This window comes from Leucopleurus acutus (genome assembly GCF_964270905.1).
Source record: "Leucopleurus acutus genome assembly, chromosome: 17".
Classification (NCBI taxonomy): domain Eukaryota; kingdom Metazoa; phylum Chordata; class Mammalia; order Artiodactyla; family Delphinidae; genus Leucopleurus; species Leucopleurus acutus.
The window spans coordinates 47,158,651-47,171,837 of record NC_139159.1 but is presented as its reverse complement, the minus strand read 5'-3'; the positions used below and the strand labels follow the sequence as shown (position 1 = coordinate 47,171,837).

The window sequence follows — 13,187 nt, the reverse complement described above, 5'->3', positions numbered from 1 at the left end:
ATCTTAGAATTTTAAACTTAATTTCTAAGTGTTTTATTTTACATTTTGTCTCTCAGTTTTAAAAATAAGTTTTGTTTTCTATACATAGGTTCACATTGCTTTCAAAAATACTTCCTTATTAAACTTACCACACTTAATTGATGGAAATGTTCTATATGTTGATTTTATCAACGCCAATATCCCAGTTGTGATATTATAGTTGAGTTTTGCAAGACAGGGGAACTGGGTAAGGGATACATGGGACCTCTCTGTATTATTTCCTGTATCTGTATGTGAATCTACGATTATCTCAAAATAACACTTACTAGAGCATGGACTTGAGGATATGGGGAGGGAGAAGGGTAAGCTGGGACGAAGTGAGAGAGTGGCATGGACATATATACACTACCAAATGTAAAATAGATAGCTAGTGGGAAGCAGCCGCATAGCACAGGGAGATCAGCTCAGTGCTTTGTGACCACCTAGAGGGGTGGGATAGGGAGGGTGGGAGGGAGGGAGACGCAAGAGGGAAGAGATATGGGAACATATGTATATGTAAACTGATTCACTTTGTTATAAAGCAGAAACTAACACACCATTGAAAAGCAATTATACTCCAATAAAGATGTTAAAAAAAATTTTTTTTGAAGTATGGTTGATTTACAATATTGTGTAAGTTTCAGGTGTACAGCACAGCAATTCAGTTATATACATATATTCTTTTCAGATTCTTTTCCCTTATAGGTTATTACATAACGGTGAGTATAGTTCCCTGTGCTATACAGTAGGTTCTTGTTGGTTATCTATTTTATACATAGTAGTGTGCATATGTTAATTCCCAGCCTCCTAATTTATCCCTCCCCCCACCCCGCTTTGGAAACAATAAGTTTTTTTTTAATAAATTTATTTATTTATTATTTATTTCTGGCTGCATTGGGTCTTCGTTGCTGCACACGGGCCTTCTCTAGTTGCAGCAAGCGGGGGCTACTCTCCTTTGCGGTGCGCGGGCTTCTCATTACGGTGGCTTCTCTTGTTCCGGAGCACAGGCTCTAGGCGCGTGGGCTTCAGTAGCTGTGGCACATGGGCTCAGTAGTTGTGGCTCGTGAGCTCAAGGGCGCAGGCTCAGTAGTTGTGGCACACGGGCTCAGTAGTTGTGTCTCATGGGCTCTAGAGCGCAGGCTCAGTAGTTGTGGTGCACGGGCTTAGTTGCTCCGCGGCATGTGGGATCTTTCCGAACCAGGGCTCGAACCCGCGTCCCCTGCATTGGCAGGCGGATTCTTAACCACTGCGCCGAAGTCCCAAGTTTGTTTTAATTAAAAATAAAAAAACTCACCACACTTAACTTCTCCAACCAGAACATAAGGACAAACATTCCTCTCGAGTTAGGGGTGAAAAGTGTTTATAAAATCATGGATGTTTGTGAGTGTTGTGAAAGAAGAAGGGATGTGTGTAGGGAACAGAGCCTTAATATTAAGGATAACTCGAGTGAGGAAGTTATCTTTTAAAATATTACTACTAGAAATCTCTATATACATCAAAGTTAAGATGGCTAAAATCTCAAATAAAGTCTATAAATTCATAATCACGAAAAAAGGTACCTCTCATAAGGTTACAATATGTTTTCTTTTGTACTTTTTATATATACCATAAATAAGTTATTCCTGACAGCTACAGAAAGGACATATTGCATGCAAAACGACCGCAAAATAAAAGTCCGGTATGAACAAACCATTACATGTCTCTGGCTTGATTCTGTGGTTGCTATTTGCATAATTGGTAATTGGTAATTGGAGTAACTTGCGTGCAGGAACAACCACAGAACAGAGTCTTCTGTGACTTGTGTTTATCTAAGTTATCTCTCTTAATGACTTGAGAAAAATTCCATTTTGAAGTAAAAGTAAAATATGGGAAAAGAAAAGGTTTTCCAACTTGACTCTCTCATATTTTAACCCTTATTTCTTATCACTTGACAGAGGCTAAGAAGCCATAAAAGAAGGTGATCTTTTCATTATGATAGATTTCTGCTATTCTACGGTACAAACATCACATTTCCCCCTAGTAGAAGCTGCATAAGGCAGAAATCTCATCAGTGGTACACTGGGACAACCCATGTGTGATCATAACATTTGCCCAGTTGTATACAAAACCTAGAAGCCATGAAAAATAAAAGCAAAACCTAATTTTACATGTGGTGAGCACTGCAAATCTTCTCCTATTTCTCCCGGCACCTGGATGAAGCAAAGAAGGACATTCACATAAATGTAAAATACCTGGTACAGAATCCATTTTCCCTATAGTTCCCGAAGGGCACTGACACACTCTGTCTGGGAAACTCTTGTCTAACTAGAGCTGGCAGGCTCCAGCACTGTGAGCTGTCGGCAACTGCGGCAGGAGAGAAGGCCAGCAAGATCTGTTTCTGAAGCAGGGATGCATCCAGCACTGACTGACTGATATCAGGCATTAAGTCCCAGCAAGGAAGGGAGCTGGATTTCACAGCAGGCTGCTCGCCACCTGGGCAAATGCTGAAAGTAGCACTGTCTGGAACATGAAAATACTGAAGAAAGAAAAGACAATGCAGAGAGAGCACAGTTACTACAGTCATACAGAGAAGTTACACTTTTTAAAGCACAGCTTCTGAGAAACCATAACATACATTCTCAGGAGGTGGCCAGGTGGGGGACATGGGAATATTAGAAATCCTGTTCCCATGAGAAAGCTCTAATGAGACAGTTACAAGGAGCAGGAAGAACAGGGTCGGCTTTTCTAGGCATAATGAAACATGATAAAACTGGTGTGACTTCAAAGGTGATGCAAAGTTCTCAATACCCCCAGGTACTGCAAAGAAAAGCCATGCCATGTGGTACAAGTGTTGTTTGTTGGGAGGGAGTCCTCCTAGAGAGGTGTGGCTGGACTGAAAGGGTGGCACCCCGGGGGACCTTGGGCAGAAGAGATCTGAATGAGATACAGAAGGGTAAACTGGGGGCTCAGAAGACAAATTTTTTTGAAGGCTCATCCTGAGGGAGCAGGAAACTCTGATCTCCAACCCTCTGTTGGAATTCCACATGGTTTCTGGCACATTAGAGAGTCTCAGGATTGTAGACATAAAAAGGACCTTTAGAGATAATTTATTTGGCCCTCCTCTTTCACAGCTGAGGAAGCTGCTTCCCAGAGTGCAGACGATTTGTCCAGCATCACAAAGCCAGTGTGTGGCAAAGCCTAGCCAGCAGCCAGGCTTCCTCCTTCGCTCTTGGGCTGTTTCTCCCACTGTCCCAGACAGTCTCCCTGAGAGGGTAGGGATTACCATGTCTTTAAACAATTCCAACACCTGCCCGAAGCAGGGTCGGGGTTGAAAAAGGGGGCCCCCTCAGCTGCAGAAAGGATAGGGGCCTTCCCCTTCTCTCAAGGAGCCCATTGTGATGCTGGTATTGAGGTGACTGCTGGCAATTCTCCTTTCCTGAGTGCCCAGTCTTTTTACTCATATTACCTCATTTAACCTTCACCCAAAACCTGCAAGGAATGCAAAATTATGCCCCTCTTCAGATGAGGAAGTGTCAGTGTCGAAAACCCTGACCCAATGCCTCAGGAAGCCCTAGGGTGGGGAGAAGCAGGAAAATTATCAGGGCTCATGCTGGATCTTCCCTCAAATCCTCGCCTACAATGCAATTACTGTTGACCTCTACTTCCCACCAGGGTACTTCTGGTCACCTATTTATTCTATCAATACTTCAACGAACCAAGATGAAATTCTATTACTCTGACATTTTTATAAATACTATAATGCACTGTAGGCTTAGAAGAATAAGACTTTCATCCTACTGTATTGCTCTAATGTAATTTTTAGGAGCTGAAAGTAAGGGCTAACAATAAATTCAGATGAAAGTAAAGAAAAATAATACTTTTCTATATGATGGTTTCAATAGCGTAAAACAATAGATACCACTTAGCATATTCTGTTTTCAAATCCTCTTAAAATATCTCCTTACTCTCTTAAAATAAAACTGTTCATCTGAACTGTATAAAGAATTGAATATTGGATTCATTTGCCGCGTATTCTGCCATAGAGACGTTAACATAAACGAGCTGGTACATTTTCACATTTCCTCTCCTCGTGGACACAGAGCTCAGCGCTCTCAGATCTGGGGCTCCGTTGGGGCTGAGCCTTCTTCACACAGGGCTCCTCCAGGCACGGTGGCCTGTGAGGCAGATGTTCTTTTCCAGGAGCCTCTGAGCCAGTCCTCAGGCCCGCTTCCTGCTGGCGGGGCCTTGTGTTAGTGAGCTCTGGCAGAGAGCGCTGCAGCCTCGGGAGCAGATGGGGCCGGCAGCACCCAGCTGCCAGTGGGTCCGGATCTCCTGCTTGGTAGGATGTCTCCTCATTAAGTACCTTGGAAGTGCTCACCATGGCATCCATGATTGTTTTTTGTTTTTTTTTTTTTGTGTGTGTGTGTGTGTGTGTGTGTGTGTGTGTGTGTGTGTGTGTGTGTGTGTTTTGCGGTACGTGGGCCTCTCACTGTTGTGGCCTCTCCCGCTGCGGAGCACAGGCTCCGGAGGCGCAGGCTCAGCGGCCATGGCTCACGGGCCCAGCCGCTCCGCGGCATGTGGGATCCTCCCGGACCGGGGCACGAACCCGTGTCCCCTGCATCGGCAGGCGGACTCTCAACCACTGCGCCACCAGGGAAGCCCAGCATCCATGGTTTTAATGAAAGCAAAACTCAATGAATCTTTACCTATACTCAGTGTTAGCTTTTGATTTGTTCCAGGTTAAAAAAAAGTTGATAATAATTATTATTGATTTATGAAAACTTAGACAAAACACTCATCTTTGAATTGCTTACCTCCTTTCCAGAGTGGGGTCTGGCGATAGATAACTGTGGTTTATAAAATATCTGATACGGTGTATTATTGATTATTGTAGTCTTGTCTTCAACCTGAATAATTTGTATGCCTTGCTGTACCATGGAGGAAATGCAGAACTGGCATAACTGCAGGACAATTGAGGAAAGAGTAATTTTTAAAATATTATATGGGTGTTGTATGAAAGGAGAGAAGGTTAGCACTCCCCTTGACAAGGATGGGAGAGGCGCATACAGTTAAGGCACTGCCACCTACTTCGTGGCATCTAACCACTGTTGTTTTGTTTATTCTGCCCAATCTTTAGAGTATTTTGACTCACCAATCATGTATTTCATCAATTCATGAAAATATTAACAACTTCTAAACAACAGAACATAATACATAAATTCAAATTAAATCTGATACTTAAGTGGGTGCTTCCAAAGGGGGAAAAAAATCATACGGCATATAAAAACCTCTTGATTATTTTTAAAAGTCATTTTATCCATTGGTTTGCACAGGACAGTAACAATTTTATCTTCTGTTCCAGAGGATTTAGTAGAGTTCCCTTTCAGTCTCAAAATTGTCTTGGTCCCTAAAAAGGGTCACTATTTACTCTTCAACAGGGTGCTTTAGCAAACCACCTACTTTTCCTGCTATTGTATAGTGACAGAGACTTGTTTTCAAGTTATTAAACCAATTTTTCCCTCACAAAATACTTACTTATAAAGCACTTATACATAAACAGATGTCACTTATCCTTTTCAACATAAAGAACTCAATCCAGCATTCCCCTTCTCCTCATGCTCACCCTAGCAGCTATCTCACTGAATGTGTACCTGGACCAAGGGGAGTTCTGAGAACTTAAATAATGATGACAATGTTGAAGAAAATAGTAACAGCTGACCCTCATATATTGCCTTCTTGTGCTCCACCTGTTGAAAGTACTTTATGCATATTAATTCACAGAATGCTCACTACACCCACATGGGGTAGCTACTATATTATCCCCATTTTACAGAAGAGAAAAAGTGAGGCACAAAGAGGTAAGCAACTTGCCCAAGGTCACAAAGATAAAGAGGGTCTAAGGGTTGGAATTAGAAACCATGCAGACTGGTTCCCTGGTGCTGCTCTTAACCACGGTGTGTATCATCTCATTGTCCTATCACATTGTATGAGGAACTGATGCTCAGAGAAGGTATTACTTGCCTAAAGATATCCATCTAGCAAGTGGTAACGTCAAGAAAGTTCTCAGAGTGTGGTCCGAGAACCCTTGGCGGAGATGGTCTTTGAGATTCTTTCAGGGGGCCCCAAGGTCAAAACTAATTTTAAAATAATAATAAGATGCTATTTGTCTTTTTCACTCTAATTTTCACATGAGCATACAGTGGAGTTTTCCAGAGGCTATATGACATATGATGTCATCATGCTTATGGCTAATGAAATGTATGTTTGTGAATTCTTGTGTTTAAAATTTTCTGTTTTAATTTCTAATTTGATAAATATCAAATAGATATAGTCCACATAAACAAAAGGTGTTTTGGAGGTCCTCGGTATCTTTTAAGAGTGTAAAGGGGTCCAAAGACTAAAAAGTTTGAGAATCACTACTAGAGAATAATGAGATATAAATATAATAATATTATATTTTCCAACAGTTCATTCATTCCTTCACTAACATTTATTCGCACTTGCTGTGGCCACTTTGTGAGGTGCTGGAGGTACTGGGTATTTGACTGTATATCATAACTTTTTTTCCAGGTTTTGATGGTAGTTCTCAACTTACAACTATTCAACTTTCGGTGATTCACGCTTACAGCTCTTTGCCATTTACACCCGTGTTACAGTATTTTGGCCGGCAGAGCATAAACGTGTTGCCCAGACAACTTAGAGGAAATGGATACCAGCCTTGAATACTGAAGACCTACTACTTTGTATCAGAGAAATTTATTTTTAAAAAGTCACCAAATGACCCTAACTTTTCTCAGGAGGCTCTTTGAAGATGCCTGTCAAAATCTAGCTTCTTCCCAGAGAAAGGTCATTCTGAATTATACTACTCTGATGAAGCATCCTTTCTTTTTCAGATTTGGGACAGCTAAAATAACAAAGATATCATTAAGTACAGCATGAGATTTCTACATGGTACACTATGATACTTACTTCATACATACAGTTTAATGTGATTTGTTACTATATTATTCAGCTTAACTGGTTTTCATACACTACTTTAGAAAAGATTCATGTTGAAAAGCACATACCACTTATATTTAGTTAAATAACTATTTTTTTTCATTTTTTTGTATTCATCTTCATAAACATGAGTACCAGTCCGCTGTTCAATAACACAACTCCACATCATTTTGCTCAGGATGCCCTTTCCAGAAATATAACCTTTGCTGCAGGAGCCTTTGTCCTTTCACTCAATACTCAGAATGTTAGCAGCTCTACCTCCTGCTCTAAAACAAGGAGGCCAAGTACAACTTGTGGATATTTGGGAATAAGTTCACTTTTTTCCCCTACTTACAATAAATCAAGTGACTGCTGAGTGTTCTGAAATAGAGAGGTTATTGGATAAACTATGTGACACAGCTTTTATCACTAGCAAAGGAAAAAAAAAACGACTGTAAAACAGAGAGGTCTAAGAAATCACGTTACACTGTTAACAATTGTTTGGAACAAGTAATACCAAAAAGGGATTAAAAAAGAAAAGGGTAGACTCATTTTAAACAGGTTGAAGGGATGGCATGCTATCCCCTGAGCCACACAGACTTTTATCGACTTTGATCTTACCTTCTGATGTCCTGGGAAAGCACCAAGTCTTATTTCGGCAGCAACAAACCCTTCTTCGTCCAATGACACAACTTCACCATTACCTCCATCTTTCCACTTTGGAGATGTCAGGTTATGGACCAGTTTAATTGCTACTGACTTGTGCACAGTGTTTGTATTTGCCCAGTATATTCCAATTTGAAAAGCTTCCTGGAAAAGTAATGCCTCAATTATAAAGTATTTTTCTTAACTTTGATATTTTTACCTCAATTCGTAGGAATTTTTTATATTATGTAATACGTCTACTTAGGCAACCAAATCCCTTTTTTTTGGTAATGGCAACATACATTTTATTTTAGTTCCCAGTGCTTTCTCTGAATCACAATGGAATTCATATTTATTGAAGGAGGGAAAAAAACCATCAATCTAAACTGTGACTACCCTATATACCAAAGGCTTAAAAACTGAAGGTTTCATTTCATTTGACAAAAGAATAATATGCAACACTACGTACATGTAGGTCAACATCCCAATTCCTTAAGGTAACATCATATGATTATTTTTTTTTAAAAAAAGGAAAAATGCAATTGAGTAAAGATGCTTATAAACTGGAATTCAAAAAAAAAAGGACTCTCAAATTATTCCCTATCAGGAAAACATTTTATTTAGAAATTCCTTGTACTCTATTTTCTTACAGATTTATGTGCCTTCTTGAACTGGGCTAGCCTTATCAAGAAAGTTCTCCTGTAATGGAATATAAAATCTTCCTATGAAATTCTGTTTTACAATTAAGTTTTTCTTCCCTTGTTATTAATGATTCTATGCTGTTATCACTAACGGGGGGCATCCATGATTATGGACAGGCAAGTCCACTTATAAAGGAAACGGGGCCTTGACAAAAATAGCTGTTCAGAAATCTTTACTTCTTATCCATCTTGCACATCTCTGAGAGTTTCTGTAAGAACCACAAAAATATCTAGGGGGTGGGTTAGCACAGAATATGGCTCTATATTCTTAACATATCCTGAGCAGGCAAATCCTAATACTTGTCAAACATCCTATACACAATGGAAATGAGAATGTAACTAGTACAAGTTATCAAATTTAATGATAACTCAAGCATGAATACTGCTGATGGGGAAAAAAAAAAAGACATCTGAGATGTCTCTGAATATCAAAGAACATTCCATACCCCTTACATATGCATCTAGGAGGACAGTTTTCCACAACTGATTGATTCTGTTAAGAACATAAATGCAACCTCAGAATAAAAGCTGGTTGTTGAAAGGAAAGAATTCCTATTAGTTTAAAAAAAAATGTTATAGTACCTGAAAATTAGGAGGGATAATAATTTTGCCAGCAGGAACCTGTAGAACAATCTTCTCTCCCTCAAACAGCCAGAGGTCCCACTTGGACTGATTGATGAGCAGGGCCCAGGGTAGCAGCTCTATCAACAAGGTCCTCACATATGGCTTCCAGGCTGACAGCTTCACTCGCATTGGGCTGTCCCACTGGCTCAGCTGCTCATTCCTGTGCCAAATACCACATCCAAGAGACTCAATGAAACATGATGACTTCAGGATTCATGAAATGTGTTTAAGGATTCCAGACACACAACGCTCCTGTATGACACCTCTTCACACCAGAGTCATGCAATGCTAAGTTTGCATCCAGGAGAAAGAAACTTTTCATGCAACTATGTTCGAGATTAAGAATGAAGCAATCTACAGAATACATCTACTAGGTGAGCAAAGGTCAGAATCTGACAGATACACGCAAACATCTTCTTTAAAATGTTTTTATGGTATCTAAGATTTTTGTGAACAGTTATTTATTTCTTAATATTGAGAAATGTTTGTAGAAAAAGACCTGCTAGAGAACATTACCTGTCAGAGTCCTTTTTATTATAGGGCCATGTGGGTTGAAGGGACTTTTCTGGCCCATAGAACTCGTCAAGGGTCTGAGTAACTGTGCCTCCGGGGTGTATCTTAGTGGCTATTTGCTTAATGAGGGATGTTGAGATGGGAACAGCACAATGTGAAGGATCATCTTCTTCTCTAGGAAACGGAAAGAAAAAACAAGAATGATTATCAGATGTATCATAGACCAATATTTTTTTTGGTGAGAGTGAGTCAATTTTTGGTGCTTTAGGGATGATGACACAGTTTGGGGAATTATCTGGGCCGTGGCCTTTCCTCCCCAATGCTTGGGTGGAGATCTCTTGTTCCTCTACAGAAATTATGTGTCAATTACATTTTCTGATCATCCCTCTTATTTATATCCAAAGGGGCTGAATTTTATCTTAAACTGTAGAAGAGAATAAGAGAATACTAGGCAGGGCAATTTAAAAATAACATTCTCATAAGATAAGAAATCATACAAAAAACTCTATCCTCCCTTACCCCCTCAGCAGGACAAAGTTACTTTTCTACTGAATCTCTCTTAAGAAAATGTAAGGACTTTCCCAGTACCTTGCTTGAAATGTTAGGTGATGTACAAGGTCAGGTTCTATGTTTTGCAGCGGTTTTTCTTGTCCTTTTCCTGGAATAATTTGTGTTTCACTCAATCCCAGACTTCTTTTCTCCAAATGTATGATAATGGGGTCTGGAAGATGACTCCTCATGATAAAAAGAGGGCTGAACACAATCTATAAAAATAAAAGGACAGAACAACTTTCATATTTGCTTTGTTGCAGTATTCCAGCTGTTTGACGCTGAAACAAACTTGTAATAAATCTCTTCCCTGGGTCACTCTGACCTTAATTTATTTCAGAACAGGAAAGGTCAAAGCCATATGCCATATTTTAGGATTAGAAAGCACTTACCATTCGTTGTTGCACTTGAGAGCTGGGTTCTAAAGTCAAAACTGTGCACCAGACATAAATAAGAGAACTGTGTGAAGACGGCACCTGCACATGAGACAGAAAAGGGTTCTATTAAATACTAAACAGTTTACTAATTCATCAAAATAAGGCACAGATATAATATCCATTTGGAGGATACAAAAAGTTTGAAGTTACAGAAAAAAGCCATTTAAAAAAAAAGAATAAGCAAAAACAGACTTCATTACGGCATAAAGTGAATGTGCAGTGAGTCAATGGGGCCAATTCTTTCCGTAAAGATGAAGGGATTTGTATGTGGAGAGACTGATATAAGAGTGAGTGGGAGAACAAAAGAGAGGATATGTCCTTTATGGGAATGAAAGTGATGATGGTGGAGATTGAGAAAGAGATAAAAAAGTAGCAGATCATCATAAGGCTTCTCAAGTGGGGAGGACACCCTTTATTCCCTCCCGTCCCTCCAAAGCCCTTGTGCATCAGAATCTTTTTCAAGATATAAATCATCTCCATCTGGGAGGGGTAGAGTCTCGGCTACGAGAACGACTGGAACTGATACAAACGTGTTGTCGTGGGATGGGGACGAAAAAGTTTGAGAAATAATATTCAAAGCCTTTTTATACTATTTCAGGCCTCCCCTCTTTTGTATATATAATTTATTAATAAATTAAGTGCTGTACTGAATAAAGAACATAATGAGAAATTTAAAAATTTAAAGCTGCTCTATTCTGGACTGTACTACTTCTCATACCTGAATGACAACGCTATACTCAGGGGTCTTGGATTCCAGACACACGTCTCTCGACCAATCTTCATCTCCTTTGGCCTTCACACACAACTCGGTCAGTTCGCTGTCTTCTAGTATGTACGAAGGCAATTTCCGTTTGGCTGTGAGGCAGTCAAAATGTTCTCGGACCACAGCTTGTCCATCTTGACCAATGTAATGCTGAACGACTTTTAGTTCTATGCTTTGAGACAAGTAACTACAGATAATCTGTCTTCCACAGATGATAATCTGAAAGACAATCAATCAATCCATCAATCAATAAGACTTCATCAGTTCAGATTCCATGAATTGGAAATACAGGGAAACCTTGGAGATACGGCAGGTTTGGTTCCAGATCAACACAATATAGCAAATATTGCAACAAAGGGAGTCAGATGAATTTTTTGGTTTCCCAGTGCATATGAAGGTTATGTTTACACTATACTGTAATCTATTAAGTATTCAAAGCATTATGTCTATAAACGTTTAAATACATTAATTAAAAATTTTTTTTTTGCTAAAAACTGCTAACCATCATCTGCGTCTTCGGCGAGTTGTAATCTTTTTGCAATAGTAACATCAAAGGTCACTGATCACAGATCACCGTAACAAAGATAATAATAAATGAAAACGTTTGAAATATTGTGAGAATTAGCAAAATGTGACACAGAGACACGAAGCGAGCCAATGCTGTTGGACTGCTTGATGCAGCGTCGCCAAAAACTTTCAACTGATGAAGCGTTGCCACAAACTTTCAACTGATGAAAACGTAGTATCTGCAAAGCTCAATAGAGCAAAGCACAATAAAACAAGGTATGCCTTGTTCAGACAGAGTAAACTATGCTGATTTTAATGGAAAGAAAATGAAATCATTAGCTTATTTAGAGAGTACAAGAAGAAAAAGAGGCTTCCAAGAAGAGAAGGGACTTTGCTTTGGTCATGTTGAGTTTGCAGAATTCAAAGGACAGACATGTAGGCAGGATCCATGCCCAGCTACAAAGGCTGGTCATGTGCTTGAGAGTGAAGGTGGGACTGGAGATGGAAGACTTGTGAAATTAAAGCCTCACAAATGTGTGCGGACAGGAAGACAGTTTACCTGGAAAAGAGGGTGGAGGCTCAAACCCAGTAACTGACCAAGACTTTAGGTACAGACTCAGGGTGAGAAGTCAGAGAAGGGACGAAGGAGTGTCAGGAGAATGCAGGGTTGCTGAAGCCACGAGAGAAGAGACTGACTGGAAGGTGGTGGTGGATGGTATTGAACAATGTAGCAGTCAAAAAGGAAGGGGACTGGAAACAAGACTTCAGCTCTCATAGCTGAGATGACAATTGTGATCAATTTATTCCCTGCGGCTGATTTCCACGGGTTTATTGCACTCTTATGCAATACGACATCTCTGTATAAACTGATAATACAAACAACTTTTAACTCAGAAGCCTAATTATATTTTATCTTATTCAGGTTTTTCTTACAGCATAGAAGTGTTATCTTTATAAAACACACAGAATTATCCATTAAACCCATGTATTATTTAACTTTTCATCCAGCTAAGAGTATAGTTCAGAGCAGGCATTAAGAAATATCTCTTAAATTGGTGGAAATTGAAAAGATAACACAAAATTTACTCCTCTGCAGTGAATACTTTTAGAAAGCAAATCCTGTGTAATATGAATTTTCACCATGACTGAGGAAGACAGGACTGTCACATACTGTTTTCCTTATTTGTAATATTTTTCCAGGTTATAAAATGTATACTAAGTAATACATGTATAGCATGTATGTCTAAGGATATGACGGTTAATTTTATGTGTCAACTTGAATGGGCCATGGGGTGCACAGATATTTTACTCAAACATTACTCTGCGTGTGTCTGTGAAGGTGTTTCTAGATGAGACTAACATTTGAATTGGTAGACTGACTAAAGCAGACTGCTCTTCTGAACGTGGGTGGGCCTTATCATATCAACTGAAGACATGAAAGAACAAAGAGCCTGAGTAAGAGGGAACTCCTCC

General features: G+C 39.6%; 1 protein-coding gene across 8 annotated transcripts in view; it reads right to left on the bottom strand.

Moving 5' to 3' along the window:
* Positions 1 to 13,187, bottom strand: part of VPS13B (vacuolar protein sorting 13 homolog B) — an 808,377-nt gene that overhangs the window by 43,597 nt on the left and 751,593 nt on the right. For all 8 annotated transcript variants that reach the window (XM_082859134.1, XM_082859132.1, XM_082859133.1 and 5 more), the window contains 8 exons: positions 11,163 to 11,426; positions 10,400 to 10,483; positions 10,047 to 10,222; positions 9,462 to 9,632; positions 8,904 to 9,105; positions 7,597 to 7,785; positions 4,812 to 4,958; positions 2,250 to 2,533 (listed from right to left, as the gene is read on the bottom strand). In XM_082859134.1, coding sequence (XP_082715260.1) covers positions 2,250 to 2,533; positions 4,812 to 4,958; positions 7,597 to 7,785; positions 8,904 to 9,105; positions 9,462 to 9,632; positions 10,047 to 10,222; positions 10,400 to 10,483; positions 11,163 to 11,426 — 1,517 coding nt within the window. The remainder of the gene's footprint in view (positions 1 to 2,249; positions 2,534 to 4,811; positions 4,959 to 7,596; positions 7,786 to 8,903; positions 9,106 to 9,461; positions 9,633 to 10,046; positions 10,223 to 10,399; positions 10,484 to 11,162; positions 11,427 to 13,187) is intronic.